General features: G+C 43.1%; 3 protein-coding genes across 3 annotated transcripts; all 3 read left to right on the top strand.

Moving 5' to 3' along the window:
* Window positions 1–387: 387 nt before the first annotated feature.
* Window positions 388–5,811, top strand: tekt2 (tektin 2). The gene is made up of 10 exons (XM_005811800.2): window positions 388–423; window positions 1,257–1,438; window positions 2,150–2,275; window positions 2,352–2,557; window positions 2,635–2,778; window positions 3,884–3,998; window positions 4,673–4,780; window positions 4,855–4,998; window positions 5,069–5,148; window positions 5,260–5,811. The coding sequence occupies exons 2-10, from the start codon at window positions 1,283–1,285 to the stop codon at window positions 5,462–5,464; spliced, it is 1,284 nt and encodes a 427-aa protein (XP_005811857.1). The 5' UTR covers window positions 388–423; window positions 1,257–1,282; the 3' UTR covers window positions 5,465–5,811.
* A 136-nt stretch (window positions 5,812–5,947) lies between these two features.
* LOC102220830 (free fatty acid receptor 3-like) lies at window positions 5,948–10,050 on the top strand. The gene has a single exon (XM_023344961.1). It carries the CDS (start codon window positions 8,381–8,383, stop codon window positions 9,425–9,427), a length of 1,047 nt encoding a protein of 348 aa, XP_023200729.1. The 5' UTR covers window positions 5,948–8,380; the 3' UTR covers window positions 9,428–10,050.
* Window positions 10,051–12,175: 2,125 nt separating this feature from the next.
* On the top strand, window positions 12,176–14,747 carry LOC102221084 (free fatty acid receptor 3-like). The gene is made up of 2 exons (XM_005811802.2): window positions 12,176–12,233; window positions 12,834–14,747. The coding sequence occupies exon 2, from the start codon at window positions 12,856–12,858 to the stop codon at window positions 13,804–13,806; it is 951 nt and encodes a 316-aa protein (XP_005811859.1). The 5' UTR covers window positions 12,176–12,233; window positions 12,834–12,855; the 3' UTR covers window positions 13,807–14,747.
* The last annotated feature ends 2,581 nt before the right edge of the window (window positions 14,748–17,328 follow it).

Below are 17,328 nucleotides of genomic sequence, written 5' to 3'. Positions count from 1 at the left end.
GAAAACGTATTTGTAAATGGTGAATCTAAACAATATGTCACCGGTTAGCATTTGCCAAATAAAATCCTCCCGAGGCCCGCAAACGGCCCGAAGGCCAGACATTGAACACCTGTTGGTTAGACCGGATGTCTAACATAGCATAGCCTTCTACAGATTAGCTTGTAACCGAGTCCCAGAGCTAATGTCGGCGCCTCTCCAGAAGTGAATGTTCTGAATGGTCCATAAGACCCAAACTGACCGAACATGAGTTTTATTCTGTGGTCGCTCGATTTTTGGTCTCATAAACGGATTTAAATAATTTACGCGGCGTCATGGCGTCTCTCTGTGTCGGTTCGTTGCCTGGAGACGGCTCCCGCTCCTGCGGTCGTTGCTATAGAAACGCCGGAACGCGCCGACGACGGGTCAGAACCTTCTGGAACGAAGGTGAGTTAAAACCCATAAAAATGAGCCTTTTGGGTTAAAGTTTAGAACCGAATCAGGTTCTGTGTTACTGTAGAACTCCGGGGAAGGTTTGGACTCAGACAGGTAAAGTTCTGATGGTACAATTGACTTTAGAAAGTTGATAACTTATTTATTATGTGAAATATTTTAGATATTTTTTGCTCCATGTACAGTACTAGTGATTGGACATCAGAAATCAGTTTTTGTTTATGGTTGGAGTTTACATTGACAAGTTGCTGTAAAAAAAGTGATCAGATGAAAAATAGTTAATTTTAAACTTAAAAACTAACCTAATCCAATAAACATTTTGTTTTGTTCAATTCAAAAATACTCTGTTGATCCCAAAGGGATCTGGTAACAGTTCATATTTATAGTTACTATCTCCGAGTCTGAAGTAATAGCTGAAAAATCAGCTATTACTGATCACAGTAAACCTGCTTCAAAACAGAGCTGATGAAAATATTTGTGTCATATCAGATTCACATTTTACCAATATTATAGTCATCAACCAAACAAAAACTTGACAGAGAGAGGTTCTCCGGACTAAAGGTTTGGAGAACCGCCATCTTAATCAGCTTTAAGTAGAGCACATTTCAGCACAAAGGTAGTTCAAGTGATTTAGGTCACAAAAACACAAGAATAAAAACATTCAGACAAAAACAGACAGAGTTTTCTCAGAATGGCAGTAGTGAGGTGGAGACCTTTAGGAACAATGTCAAGGAAGGTGCAGACAGGCTGCATTGAGGAACTTCAGTATCTAAAGGCTCCACATGCAGAGAGTTTTTCAGGATGCTGATATTTCAGGGTTTCTCCAGGTCTGGAGTCCGCACCCTGCAGCAGGATGTCTGCTCTTTCCTGGAAGCCCAGCCTGCGGCACAGCGTGTCAGAGTGGCTCAGCAACAACCAGCAGCTGGCCGCCACTGCGCAACACGAGCGACACGTTTCCCAGCAGGTCCGGCAGGAGGGCCGGACGCTGCGCAACGAGACCCACTGCAAGGTGGGACGTCCAGGCTGGACTGCCGAGAACATCTGAGGAGACTCGGCTCATTTTAAACATTTAGCATATAGTTAATTTCTTTTTGTATTTTTTACTTTGATCAGTTTTATGGAGTCTAGTTTGTAAAGATGCAGACAAAACCCAGTCATACCTTATTAATAATACATCAAACTCACATTATGCTCTTACATGTTCATGACGACAGCCTATAAAATATGGGAGCTGATTTTTCAGTCATCTTTTCACCTTGTTATTCATTTATAAATGTCAATTTCAAGCTACATACTGTATTTAGTTAGCATGTTAAATATTTATGTTCAAGCTAAATTTTTAGGTGTTAAGTTAAATTTATAGCCTACTAAATATGTAACTTGCTAACTGATTATTTAAATAATTAAATATTTAGTATCCAGGTAGAAAGCTAATATTTAATTTGGAGCTAAATATTTAAATCAGAGTTAAATATTTAGCTTGTTAATTAAGTATTTAGTTTGAAACTAATGTAAATGAATAACACTGAGAAAATATCATTTTGAAAAATTTACTCCCAAGTCAGAGCTACAGGTTCCTCCTGGAGTCCAAACAAGCTGCATGTTTGACCCTGTGACGGCCTGCTGGCAGCCAGAGCTGCAGTTCATTTGCTGGATTTTGTTGAATCATGGAGCTTCTCTTGCAGTAAACGATCGAATCGCTTTTCCTCTGCATGTGCAGACGGTGTGGGATGAGGGCGACACGTCTCGCAGGCTCAGCGATCGGATCTGGGACGTTTCCCGGTGGAGAGACGTCCTGGAAATCTGCGCACAGAAAGTGGACGAGGAGATGGAGGCTCTGACTTTGGTGATGGGATCAGAAACGATTCTCAGGTTTTGTTCCCACATGTTTCTCATCATTCTGCGTTTCTGTGCTGTTCCAGTCCAAAGAGCGGAGCGAGCTGGCCCTGGCCGCCACCTCCGTCCCCCTGGAGGTCACCAACGAGTGCCTGACGCTGAGGGAGGGTCGGCGCGGCTACGAGCTGGTCAGCGACCCGGTGGAGGAGCAGCTGAAGCAGGAGGTGGAGCTGATCGAAGGCGTGCAGCAGCGTCTGCAGCGCAGCGTCGACCAGGCCTTCGAGCAGCTGGGGTGAGTTCTGCTGAGGATCCAGCGCCCCACCGACCCGACTCCTCCCTCCGACTGACTCTCTTCACTCTGCTGCACAGCATCCTGCAGGAGATCCGACACCAGCTGACCTCTGACCTCCAGAACAAGATGGAAGCTGTGGACATCGACACATCCTGCCTGTCCCTCACAATAAAGTCACAGAGCATCTCCCTGAAGACGAACCCGACCCGGATACCGTCAGGGTAAACCAGAAGGGTCATGCTAGTCCTGAAACGGTTCTTGGTCCCTAATCTCCATTTCACCAGGCGGTTGTGGAAAAGCTTGGCGTTGTCCTTGACGGCCGTTTGAAGCTCCAGCTCTGCTGCTGTTTGAAGGATTTTGAGACAGTTGTTCAGGCTTTTAATGCAACTTGGTTGGATTCATGAAACTCTTTACATAAAAGGTTTAGATCAGCATAATTTCCAGTTTCAAGACGAAATGAGAGCACTAATCCTGTCGCAGAAAGCAATAAATCCACTGCATGATAAATTTAAACTAACTCCATACCTACTTGCATGATTTATTGTTTTTCTCTTTCTAAAAAAGAAAAACTTTCTTGGCATTTTGGTCTCAATCTTTTTTTTTTAAGAACAATTTTGTTTACAGACTTCATAATTTATTTTATTTGTTGTTTATTTTGGATATTTAAAAATGTCTTCCAGTTCCAGAGGTACATTTTCTTTAGAAGTTTATTGATCTTGAAAAATGTGTACTTGTATTATTAGGCCATTATTACTGTGTCACCTGAAAATGGTCTCAAAACAACAATATCATTATTATTTATTGTAATAACTTCTGGGACAATTTATCATGCAGGAAATTTGTTATGGTGACAGGCCTACATACAGCAGTGTTGACCTCCTACTGGCATCCTGATGAAATCATTTCAAAGTTTTATTGCCAGTTATTAGAACTTTAATTGACTTCGCTCCACTTCTTATTTGAAAGATACGTTACCATCTACATTCTCCAGCCAGATCTTTAAGGTCAAGCGATGAAAACGTCCCTCGGTTCAGATTTGCGCCTTTTCTGTATCGACTCCAAATTTATGGAATAATCTGCCTTTGACTTTAGGTCTGCTCAAGGCCTAAATGATCTTAAAGTGCTTCTTAAGACCCATTTTTATTCTACGGCATTTAAAACTCAGATTTATTGTGATTGTTGTAAGTTCTTTTATCAGAAATAGTGTACTTATTGAAGTCTGTACAGCACTTTGGTGCAGCTTGTGCATTTTACATTTAACACTGAGAACTCTCCCTGGTTCAACATTTCTAAAGCTGACCTGATGAAATGTCCTCATGGTTGCAGTTCCTCCTCCCCCCAGCAGTGGGCCCAGTTCAGCCAGTATAACGTGGCGCGAGCCCGCGAGGCCGTCCTCGTTTCCCAGCAAATGAGGGAGAACATGAGCCTCAGCAGAGCGCAGGTGGGTGAGATGCACACGCTCCAGTCGGCTGAAGCTGGTGCAGAAAACATTTTGATGTTCAGCAACTTACTCCTTACACACAGCAGGGGGCGCTCTAGACAGAGTGGAGAGCACTAGATCAGATTTACAAAGTGTTTACCTGATTGTGGTTTAAATGATTGTGTATTAATGTGACAGACTGACACAAAGCAGAGCGTTAGATTATTTACTCTGCTGCAGCAGATAATTGAATAGTTCAGTAAAATCTTTCAGGCAGATTGAAGAACATGACTTGTTATAGCTGCTTCCTGGAATTTCTTTTTTTTTTGCCCCGCAAGGGGTCTTTTTGTGGCTCTAGTGTCCCTTTTTCAAAGTAGGCTGACAGGAAAGGGGGAAGGAGAGCGGGGAAGACATGCGGTAAACGTCGTCGGGTCCGGAAGTCGAACCCGCGACGGCCGAGTCGAGGCCATGTTGCCTCTGAATGTGGGTCGCGCTGACCCCTCCGCCACCACGGCACGCCCCTGGAGTTTCTTTTTAGGATCAAAACCAGCTGAAAAATTCAAGATGGCCATCAATGAAATAATCGATCACTGATTATAACTTAGTTTTATTTAACTGTCACTGCACAAAGATAACAGTGAAACAGGAGAACGGGTTGTGCTCTGATCATTTACGGTTCTGTTTGCTTTTTGTAGGTCCAGAATGAGTTGGAGGCTCAGCGCCGAGCCGCAGAGTTCGCTCTCCGTAAGCGGAAGCACCACGAGGAGCAGGCCAGAGATGAGCTGCAGTGGCAAATCAAAACCGTATGAAAGCAAACAGGAAAGTAACATTTTTAACCATCCAGATGTTCCTGATGTGCTCCTGTTCTTCTGCTCAGACTGAGGATGAAATGGCAGCCATGGAGGGCGACATCCGTGGGCTGGACGCAGACCTGCAGGCCAAGATGGCCTCCCTGAAGCTGGCTCACACCCGGCTGGAGGCCAGGACCCGCAGGTCCGGCATGGATCTGTGCCGAGACGAGGTCCGTGAAGCCCGGCTCGCTGGCCACTCTCTGGGAAACCTCTAAAACTTTCCCTGCTGTTTGTTTCCAGGTGCAGCACGGCCTCGTTGCTGAGGTCCAGCAGCTGGAATCCACCATCCAGGCCCTGAAGCAGAAGCTGTCAGACGCTCAGTGAGTCCAGTAGATGAGTGTTGCAGCACAAATTCTCTAAGTTTACCAATAAGTATCACAAGAGCTGCTTTTGGACCTCGGTACCTGAGTTAGCGTCGTCTTGCCTCTCAGACTCTCTCTGCAGAAGATGACGCTCCACCACAGCTGCATGTGCCAGGATCTCTCCAGAAAGCAGGAAGCCCTGTCTCTGGAAGAGCGCAGCATGCAGTGCAGGACCCGCATCACATCTCAGTCCGGCTCCGGCCGGACCGCGGTGCCGCTGGTTCCACTTGTGAACTCCAGCGGGAGAAGCAACCTTCAGCTGCTGGCCCAGTGAGCAGACACCTCCACTCCAGTCCAGATCTGCGCCGGTCGGCTTGGCAACACGGCGGAGTAGCTCTCTTACTTTCAATCAGTTTTTATTTTTCCATTTTTGAAATTTGCTTTTTTTTTTTGGATAATGGTTCCTTCTGGTTTTGGATGCTGTGCACCTGGATTGATTTTTGATAATACTTTGCTAATTTGTTCTGATGCATAACCATAGCAACAAGGTGGTTTACAACCGGGAGCTGCTGATTAACATGGCAAAAGCTGAAATAATACCACAACTGAAGACAAAATCCCAGAGGATTTGAAAAGGAGACGTCGGGCGTGCTGTGGTGGCGTAGGGGACAGCGTGACCCACATTTGGAGGCCTTGAGTCCTCGAAGCGGCTGTCGCGGGTTCGATTCCCGGACCCGACGATATTTGCCGCATGTCTTTGCCCTTTCCTGTCAGCCTACTTTCATATCAGGGACACTAAAGCCCACAAAAGACCCCCTGGAGGGGAGGAAAAAAAAGAAAGAAAAGGAGACGTCACAGATGCAGTGCAGGAGCAAAGAGGAGAGAGAGGAGGAGGAAGTTCAAATCATCTCTATCATCCATCGCAATGGGCAACCTGAGACTGTTGGCTAACAAGATGGATGAAGCCCTGACAAGGACTCAGAGTATAGGAAATGCAGTGCAGTGTGTTTTACTGAGAAACGGCTGCAGCGTCACATCCCAGACTCAAACGTCTCTGGCAGCTTTCCACAGAGATTTACAGAGCAGGAAAAGAGAAGGAGGTGGATTAAAGGTGCTAATCAACAACAAATGGTGTCACCAGGACGTGTTTCTGTGAAGTGTCATCTCCCTGTCCAGACACTGACCTCTTGGCAGTACGTCTCCGTTCATATTATTTTCCAACAGAGATCTGTTTTACACTAATATCAAGGGTTCATACATCTCATAATGAAGACCTTTTCTGGGAAAATCAGATCACAACCTTGTTTTTCTGTGCTCAGATTATAAAGAACTTGTGCAGAGACTAAAGAAAATGGCTGCAACAAAGTGCCTATAGGAAGGTGAAGAAGCCCTGAAGGGACGAGGCAACAGACTGGATTGCTCTTTGCCAGCCACATGGAAACGACATCAATGTCATGACTGAGTGTGTGACTGACGTTATAAACTTCTGTGTGGACAACACCATCCCCACCAGAACAGTGCTTCCCTAAGGACAAACTCTGGATCACCAATAAACTAAAGGAACAGTCGTCTCGTCTTGTATGTGAAGGAAACAAAAGACGGATTGTAGAAAGATTGTAGATTTCAGGAGAAACAGGGTTAGATCGACATGTGGAACCTCTGGAGATGATGGTTCGAAGAAGGATTTTTCATTGAATCTACTAAGAAATGTTCCCTAGAAATTGTGTGAAAATATCCTGCAAGATCCAGAAATCCACCCTGGACATTGTGGCAAGTTTCAGGTCATTGGTAGACATGGACCAGGCTTTCATATCAGTTATTTAATGTTTTGTACCATGCTTACATACCATAACATATTTCAGAACATTTTGAAAAACATTGAAAGTCCTTTCAGAAGCCTGGAGAACCATTGATCAGGAAGATATTGCCAATTGAAAGGAAAAGCATCAACATGTGACAAACTGGAGGTTTTGGACATTTTTGATTATTCTATAAATATTCTCTAAGAAGTGATTCAATTGCCTTATTTTTCTCAGATTTATTCCACCGCGTATGTTTATTTAAAATTCAGAGTTGAGCACGCTCACTCTGTCTTGTCAACCGTTCTGTTTGGCTTTGTCATAGTGTTCGACTGTCGCTGATAGAGGCATAAAGCCTGCGATAAGAAGGTGAACTTTGACTCTGCTCCAGATAAATAATGTGGTAAACATGGTCATCACCTCAATAAATCCCATAAATCTCACCTGCGTCTGCATCAGGGAGGCATTGTTGTCCATCTGTAGGGTGAAGATCATTGAAAATAGTGAAGCAAGGAAATTTGTTCTGTTTAATCCCCAAAAATCATTTTTGCTTGTGTTTGGGAGCTTAAATTGATCTGTTCCTCAGAGATGATCAGGGAGAGGAATAGGAGATGTTGCAATTGATTGTAACCATTAGAAGAAAGGGAACCATACCGAGAACCAATCTGCTGAACCCAACCAACATTAAAGCAACCATTAGTCTGGAGTCCTGTCAGGAGGCCGGCTCGGTTCTCTAGCAAACACCTCCTGTTGTGATTGCTTTCAGGGAAAAACATTTCCTGGTATCTCAGGTTCCCTCTAATAAAAGGCCTCAGAGATTTTCTGCTCCATTTTCTTTACCAAAAGCTTCCAACGTGACCGTCACAGGAACTTTCTCTCCGTCATAAAACTGTTAGAGCAACTTTGCGCCACAAACACGTCTCTCTGTCCAAGGGGCCAACCTCCTGTCATCGACCATCACTGAGACCACGTTTACTGCTTTACTGCCCGGCCCTCCAGGCCACTCTGACAGCATGGGTTTCCTAACCGCTCAGATTATTCTGAATCATTTCACTTAAGGGCCCAGATGCTACCTGTCTGTTGGCCTTTGTTGAGAGGGTGATTAAGGCAGGCTGGTGTGGGGTAAATGCGCCATACTTCTGCCTGAGTGGCTGCGTCTCCTTATCTGTCATCATGTCGTGTGCACCTCGCCCCCAACGCGCCCACTTTGTGGCCACCGCCTCCTTTGTTGCTGTTGTCACCCGACTGTGGAGCTTTTACTTCTGCGTCAGAGTTGAGTGTGCACCATGGAGGAAGAGCTCGGCCCGCCCTCCATCGCTGACCAGCAGAATGTGAGCGGAGACGACACCAGGATGGATGTCCAGGTGGTCTGCTTGGCTTAGATGCTCCTGTTTGATCGGTCATGGTAAACCGAGAGAAATCTTGGTTCTTCAGCAGACTCGTCTAAAGCGATGGATCTTACAGTCTTAGACTGCGTTGCTCTTTCAGTTTACAGCTTCACCTTCCTCCTGGGACTTCCTGCCAACCTGCTCGTCTTCTTCGTGTACATCCGTAAGGCTCGCAAACACGGTGCCACGCCCAACGTGGTCTACGCCCTTAACCTGTGTCTGGCCAACTTGGCACTCATAGCCTGGATGCCCATAAAGGTTCTAGAGACGGTACTGAAGGACTGGAGGCTGCCACCACCCTTATGCCCGGTTTACAGCTTCTTCCTCTACTCCTCTCTGTATGTCAGCTGCCTCTTCATCACTGCTGTCACGATTGGGCGATACCTCAGCATCGCTTACCCCATCATCTACAAGATATACCGCCGTGCCAGACTGTCCTGCTACATCTGCGTCGCCTTGTGGGCATTGGTGATGGTACACCTTGGGATTGGCCTGATGGCTGAAGGCGGGGCTTATTTCATCGGTGTCCAGGATGAAGTCTCTACCTGTTACGAATATTTCAACGCGACGCAGCTGAAGATCCTGCTTCCTCTTCGCTTGGAGATGGCCCTCGTCTTGTTCATTTTGCCTCTGATTGTCACTTCCTTTTGCACGCTGCGCTGCGTCACTCTGGTGTGGCGCTCAAATTTGCCTCCTTTGGGCAAGAGAAGAGTCCTGGTAGTGGCCCTGTCCACATTGGCCGTATTTGTGATCTGCTACGCCCCCTACAACTCCTCGCACATCGTAGGATTTGTTCAGCAGGAAAGCGTTAAATGGAGGACAACAGCAATGCTGACGAGCTCCTGCAATGTCTTCCTGGAGCCAGTGGTGATGCTGATGCTTTCACCTGGTGTGTCGAGGGGCTTCCTGGGAAGAATCTGTGGCCGGCAGAGTCACTTCAGGTGGAGCGATGGGTGTCGACATCAAGCGAAAGCCACCAGCGGGTTTGCAAATACCAAGGTTCCACCCATAACATCTGCCAAGATGCGGGCGGAGGCCGAGGTGACGAGAGAAAGTCAAGGATGCGACGGCGAACCAAACAAATCCACCATCTTTCATATCCATGTCTGAACCAGCACAGATTTGGGAACTTTATTGTTCCCAGTCATGTTTCTTGTAGCTTTCAACCAAATGTTTCTGTGGATGAAAGAAACTAGTGAACATGACAGTGAGGACTCATGAATTCACCAGTTTTCCTCATGTCAACGTTTTTACCATGACTCTTTTATTCCCTGAGAGCAACAAACTATTATTCCTCAGGAACGTATCTTTAGGATGGATTTAAAGTTGAATTTCTACTTACTTGAAGTCTTTTTTTAAAGCAGTGGCGTCATTTGATCATGAGGGAAACTGATCTGTTTGTCGTCCAACTAGCAGTTACTGAAATATTCATTTCTCTTTTATAACTGATCTAATAAAACAACCTTAATTAAGTCAAATTTCAAAGATTTAACTACAATTTAATGTCTAAAACCAATTAGTTCCATTAATATAAAAATAAATGTTTCTCAATCATTAGACAAAGTTTTTCTCAGAAACCTTGTTTGTGTTTGGACTATTGTTGGATTCCCAGAGTAAACAGGAAGGATTTTTAAAACCTTTTTTACTTGAACTGGATGTTTTCTGTACAGCCCCTTAATGCTTTATTTTTACCACTGATGCATTAAAAATTAACTGAATTAAATGAAATTAACTCTTTTATATGTGTTGTCTTCTTTGTGATCCAAATAAAAGCTGATGCTGGATTAGTTTATATCGTCTTACTTTAGCTGAGCATTAATTATCGTGTTATTTCATTTTTATCTTAGCTTGGTTTGTCTTATTTGATCTACACTAAGATTGTTGTACTTTAGTTCAGTTTTATTTGAGCTGAGTTGAGTTTTCTAGGATTACGGTATCTTACTTAATAATAGTTTATCTGAACTTGAACTTAGTTCACTTTATTTCATTTTGTGTGCAATAGCTTAGCATTGTTTTGTCAAAGTTGACTTTGTTTAATTTTACTTTAGTTTTCTATACTTTCTTTCTTTCTATTTTAAATTATCCTACATATTGCTTTGCTTATTATGTAGAGCTTTAGTCTCACTAACTTTGATCCAAAGATCGTAATAAAATTTGTTTCTTACCTGTTTTGACTGATTAGCGTTTAGTTTACTTTAACATCCCATTAGTTTATTTTTTAAACTTAGTTTATACTAGCTTATTTTTATTTAATTTGCTGTATTGTGACATAATTTAGTTTATTTTGTTGATTAACATAATTTCACGTTCTTACTTTTTCTAGGTATAATCGATAATATTTTATCTTTGATTATTTAGCTGATACTGTAGCTTAGCTCATTTACTTTAGTTTTATAAAGTAAATGTGTCATGAAGAGCTCGGGCCTCGGGGGCGTCGACGGAGGAGCAGGGGTCTGACAGATGGCGACGAGGAGTCTCTGGGACCACTGGGGGGCGACGAGGAGTCTCTGGTGGAACTAGGGGTGACGAGGAGGCACTCGGGGGCTCAAGACGCCCAATTATAGGGGCGGAAAATGCCACCAGCCGTGCCGCCTGCCTGGAAGCCCATCACCAACGTGTAGAGTCCATGTTGATGTTCTTTCCTTTTTTGCATTCCTCACCTTAGTTACGTTGGTCGGGTCCTTCTGTCATGAAGTGCGGTTGTAGAGGTGGTGAGGAAAACACGGAGGACCCAGGCTGAAAGTGAAATAAGGATGATTTAATGATGAAAAAAGGCACAAAATAATACAAAAGTCCAGGCAGCACAGATGAGCAGAAAGCTAAGGCTCAGAACTGGTAGCGACTGGAAAAATCAAATGTGACACGACGGAACTGACAGACTGGTACGACTGGTACGACTCGACCCGACCGAGACACAGAGACACAGGTGGTATTAAATACACAAAGGGTAAACAGAACGAAACACACCGGGGAACAATCAAGGGGTAGACAGGACAACACGAGTCTCTGTGAAACCCAAAATAAACACACAGAAAAACTCAAATCAACATAAACAAAACCCAAATCCTTACAAAATGAGCTAAACTTTGTAATTTAGCCTTTTCTTTTTGCTTAGTTCATTTTATCTTAGTTTTTCTAGGCTTGGTTAATCTTTTTTATCTTTGTTTCTGAGCTTGCTAAATATCTAGCTAGCTCAAAGCTAAATATTTAGCATGCTAACTAAATATTTAATTTGGAGCTAAACATTTAGCCTGGAAACTGAAAACGTAGTTTGTTGACATTTTGCTTGCAAACTAAATATGTAATTTGGAGCTAAATGCTTAGTTACCCTCATTTGGTTTATCTAATTTTCCCATCATTTGCCTAATCTTTTAATTTTGAGCAATTAAGATAATCCTTCTTTTTTTAGTTTGGCTCAGTTTAATTAGTTTTTTATATTTAGGCCAGATTTGCTTGGTTTCTACCAAAGATTTCAAAATATTTTGAAGCAATAAAAGTACAAAATAAAAAAAATTAAAAATACATCAGCAAATGCATTTTATATTGCAGTTCAGTAGTTTAGACAGTTAACCCAAACTGGACCCACATGTGCAAACAGTGATTTCCAGCCAATATTGACTGCAGCTGTAGGTGTAACCTGAGAAGTTTGCCCCCTAGTGGTCACCAAAGTTGCCTCCTCTCCATCTCCCAGTCACTTTCACACGACCACATCCTATGATGAACTGCGTCACGCCTGTCCTCGCCTCGGTTGCTGGGAGACCATGTTTAGAGAACAAACTGCATCCTGAAGTTTATTAAATTTCCGCAGTTGAAGCATATTAAGCAGCGTCTTGCGTTTCGATGAAACACTCGGACTCCTGAAGCTGAAGACGGCGAACGAAGGGATGGAGAATTTGGATCTTCAACCCTGACCCAGGTAAAAACATCCTGAGCATTTCTTCTTGTTTTATGACTGAGCTGCAACACCTGGCTGTTTTAAGGAGTGAAGCTGAAAAAGACGAGGAGTTGAAGAGAAATCTCTCCTCTATGTCTGGTTTCAGTTCTTCTGAACTTTCTTGTGAAAACTAGAAGTCCAGCACAGATTTGAGTCTGTTTGGAAGAGAGCAATGGAGGGTTTTATTTTGACCAAAGTTTTACCTTTTCTAAATGAAACATTAATATTTCTCCAAATTACAACCAATGAAAGCAGGAGAACCAGGAAGCTTCTGACCCGTTTGGTCGACTGAACATTTTGTGTCACAATAACTAATTTTAAAAACTGTTCTAAACAATATTGACGTGCCGAGATAATTTTTCAACAAATAACATTATTTTAATTAATGCTTCATTAAACAAAATATTGAAAAAACAAAACTAAGATTATGATGAAAATTTTAAGATCAAAAAATGTACGAGATTAAAGGTTTTTTTATTTTTGACATTTTTCTCCGAGGCTCTCACAGCGCCCCCTGGCGGACCATATGTTGAAAAACACGATGCTAAATGATCATGTCTGTATATTTTGTCTCTTTTTCAGCTTCTAGATCTGATCGGCCGCCATGTTGTACAACCACCTGTTGCTCTCCGTCTACATCCTCACCTTCCTGATGGGGGTTCCCGCCAACATCCTGTCCTTCATCACCCTCTGCCGGAAGATGTGTCGCAAGGCGGCGCCCATCGACGTCCTCCTCCTCAACCTCACCATCTCCGACCTGATCTTTCTGGCCTTCCTGCCCTTCAAAATGAAGGAGGCCTACGACGGCTTGAAGTGGCTGCTGCCCTACTCGCTGTGCCCGCTCACCGGCTTCATCTTCTACGTCACCATCTACAACAGCACGCTGCTGCTCACCGCCGTCAGCGTGGAGCGCTACCTGGGCGTGGCCTTCCCGCTCAGGTACGCCGTGTGCCGCCGGCCGCGCTACGCCGTCTGGGCCTGCTTCACCTTCTGGCTGGTGACGTCATGCAACCTCAGCATCGTCTACGTCATGCCGTACTCCCAGTGGAACTACGGCGGCAACGCCAGCCCCCCCACCACCTGCTACCTGGACTTCTCAGAGGCCGACCTCAGCATCCTGCTGCGCGTGCGCCTGGAGCTCTTCCTCGTGCTCTTCTGCGTCCCCTTCATCATCAGCTGCTTCTGCTACGTCAACTTCATCCTCATCCTCTCCCGCCTGCCCAACATCAGCCGGCGGCGGCGGCTGCGGTGCATCGGCCTGGCCTTCGGGACGCTGGTGGTGTTCACCATCTGCTTCGGGCCGTACAACGCCTCCCACGTGGTGGGATTCGTCCACGGCGATAGCCAGGAGTGGCGGAACCTGGCGCTGATATCCAGCACCCTCAACGCCTGTCTGGACCCGTTTATCTTCTACCTGTCGTCAGCGGCGGTCCGCGGCGCTATAAACCGCTGCTTCCGGAGGGTCACGGCTAAGATGCACATCCTGGGGTGTGGAGGGCCTCCGCAACGCAAACCGCAGAGTGGGGAACGGTTCCGGGAAGAAGTTCCGCCCTGAAGAACCCGCCATCAGGCGGAAGATGTTCTGCCAGCTGTTATTAGACCGTGAGATGATTCTGTTCTGTGGAACTGATCGGAAAACTCTGGTGGTTTAACGTTTTAATTTAGCATTTCGATTAATTAATTACATCGATTTATGTAACACAATTAATCGCTCTTTTATAATTACAAAAGTTCCGGGCTGGAACCTTTGTATTCACGCGTTTCTGGGGCGCCCATAAATGTGACGTACAGCCGCTAAAAATAGCAACGGAAGTTGCTTCTCTCAGCCGACTGGGGTTTAATTTCCGTTTCTAAGACGATTTGATTGGACGCTGGGAAAGAAAATTGTTGTGTTCAAGTTATGCTAAAAGTAGTTAGCCTGTCAGCAAAGCCTAAAATAGCATCTGAATGCTAAACATGTTGCTAATGCTAATGTCAGAGGCCATTGAAGGTCCATGAATGATCAGGACTTCCTGAAACTCTGGGAAGTTGAGTGGATAGAACAGATTAAAAACTATAAATATCTTTGTTGAGTTATTATTTAGTAAATGTTGCTTATTTTTTCAATATATGATTTTTGATTAATTGCCATTACAAATCCTTAATTTAACTTGATTAAAAATTGTAATCAATTTCCACCACCAGTTTAAATACATTTCTGCTGAAACCTGGACATTTCCATCAAGCTGTTTCTGGGCGATGTTAGTTTTTAAAGATTCATCTCCTCCTCATCTAAAAAGTCTTTATGCTCAATTAAAATACAAGCGAAGAGCCTACAGGTCCTTCCATGATTAGCTGACACCACAATATGCATATTGGCCATTGTGATATATTGTGCAGCCTGATTTTGTTCCTTATAAAAAGTGTATCCGATGTGTTTGTGTTTAACTCTATCAGTTATAAACCTTGATTCAGAAAAGCTCCAGATGAAAATAAAGACAAAATGTATGAAGCTAAATTGGTGCCATAAAGTTTAACAATAAACACATAAATTGAATAAATGCAACATCTGGTCATATTTGAGTTGTCGTGTGACTGATAATTCAAATATGATTCCATATTCTTGTCATCTGCACCAAACAGGGACAGAAGGTAAAGATGGAAAAAAACTCTAGAATCTGAAATTTCAGTTTCACATTGAGGTTGTTTTTCCACCTGATAGTCCAGTAAACTCGGTTTGATCGGGAAACAAAACAGAAACATTTGTTCCTTCTCCCGCTGCTGCGGTTCTGAGTTGGATTTTAAGCTCCTCAGGGAGCAGCAGTGATTGGTTCTGGATCCAGAACCAGCTGCCAGAACCTTCCCCAGCTCTAATTGAATCCCGTCAGGACAATAAACATGGACGCCGTGTTTACCCTCACACCACCTGCCACTTCCTGACAGTAAGCAGCTGCAATCTGATCCCGGGTCAGTGTTTGAGGAACCTTCAGGCGTTTACATCTGAACGCGTCGCCTCCATGTTGACTCTGCCTGCCAGTTCATAAAACATCCTGTGCTTTTCATTCGCTCCCATAAAACACTTTGCTTTAATTTGAAACTGTGACTCACTTCCTGTGATGTTTGAACGGCTATCTGGTTCCACACCTTCAGACATGAAAGGATTACCTACAGAAAACCTACATATAAATGCATGCCACACATTTCAGATTTTTATTTGTAAATAAAGCTAAAGAAACATTTTTCTTCTGCTCTCTGTTGATCTGTCAAAAAAGTCCCAAGAAATTCACAACTTGTTTGAATCTCTTTATTCGAAAAAAATTAAATAGCACAAATAAAATCAGACCAGGAGGTAAAACATCCAGTTTTACAGTATCAGGATACAACATAAATATATAGAGAAACCCAAACATGTTTGTTTTTAAGTGCAGCCTGCAGAGATTTATTCCTTCATGTAGAAACCGAGTCCGACCGCCCCCTGCAGAGTTCTGACCCGTTATTGCTGTTAATTAAAAACATAAAAAGAGGAAATGACACCAGGGGGCGCTGCAGCCCACGCACAGAAACCATGAAATAAATAATGCTACATGACATCCAAACCGGTACCGGTTCCGCTCAAGGTTCCACAATCATCTTTTTTTGTGATTTTTTCTTTTTTTTGGTCCGGTCCGCTTCGACCCTTCAAGTTCTGCATAATGTTTTTTTTTTATTTACTTGGCATCACACAAATATTACAACATGGACACACGTTACAGCAGGGTCACAGAACCAGAACTTCATCAGCACCATCAGCAAAAGGCACAAGTCCGGAACGGTCACTCGGGTCCGACGGTAAACTTTAGAACCTCCCCTCTCTAATCACAACAGAACCACTGAGGAAAACGTCCTGGTGAAGAAATGATCCATTTTCTGGTTCTGGAGTTTGAAACTGAAGCAGATTTTAATTTTTAATAAGCACCACTTAAATTTTACAAGCTAGATGAAATAATACGTAACCGAACTGCAAATAAAATGGATAAACGAGTGTTTTATACATTGGATTAGTTTCAGAAATTAGCAAATAAAACATTTTATTATCGTCTTAAAATATATTAACCCTTTCATGCATAGTGGTCACTACAGTGGACAGCTGTCTGAAAGCCATTTTCTTGTGCTTCTTGTGGATTTTTATGTTATAAATGCACACAGACCACTGAAGTATTACACTAATGCATCATAAAATACACCATCAACTACTGGCCATCAGCTGCAAATGCAAGAAATTATTTTTGTTAAATCCAATATGGCCGACCGACCTGATCCCTCCTTCTACTGTAGACGACTCTTGCAGGTAAAATAAAATATTGACACATCAGATAACCCCTGAAGAACAATACTACTGATGTATTTTTAAAATAACTTTGTATTTGGAGAAAATTACAATAGATCACCTAAAAAAAGAAAAACATTTCTTTTTCTACTTTTTCATGCCTTAAGAAAATTGGGGAAAAAATCCTGACACAACGGATCATAATTCTTGCATGAAAGGGTTAAAATACGAGCCGGTCATTTTTTCAAAGTCGTAGTTGTCATTTATAGAGAATAAGAACGCAAGACGTCGTCATTAAGGGAGTTCCGTATCATCACTAAAAAATAAAAACATTCAATTGTTTCAGTTTGTTTTTTTAAACTTTTTAAAACTTTTTAAATGTCTGCTCATCCCTTTTTGATAAAGTCAACTTGAATATTTTATTTAAAAACAAAAAATCTATTTTACCAAAACGTACGAACCTAAAACTCTCAGTTCGAAGCCCTTCTATCATACCCTAACCTGATTGGACGGTGGGGATTCAAACTGTCCAATCACAACTGTGCTGTTTCAGAAACACAGCTGCAGGTCCTGGAAGGGACATAAAAAAAAGTTTGGAGAAGTTTGCGTTAAAAAGAAGCAACTGAACCAGAATGTTCCAGAATTTCTTCCTGTTTTATAAAAAATCAAACCATCCATCATCTGATTGGACAGTTTATTCTGTGATCGTCCAATCAGGTCTAGATCTAAAATACTAAAAGTTTTTAGCCATTTTTCTACCGACAAACTTAAATATTTCAGCTTTTTTATCTG

This window comes from Xiphophorus maculatus, chromosome 13 (assembly GCF_002775205.1).
Source record: "Xiphophorus maculatus strain JP 163 A chromosome 13, X_maculatus-5.0-male, whole genome shotgun sequence".
Taxonomy (NCBI): Eukaryota; Metazoa; Chordata; class Actinopteri; order Cyprinodontiformes; family Poeciliidae; genus Xiphophorus; species Xiphophorus maculatus.
This window is presented reverse-complemented; position numbering and strand designations above follow the sequence as displayed.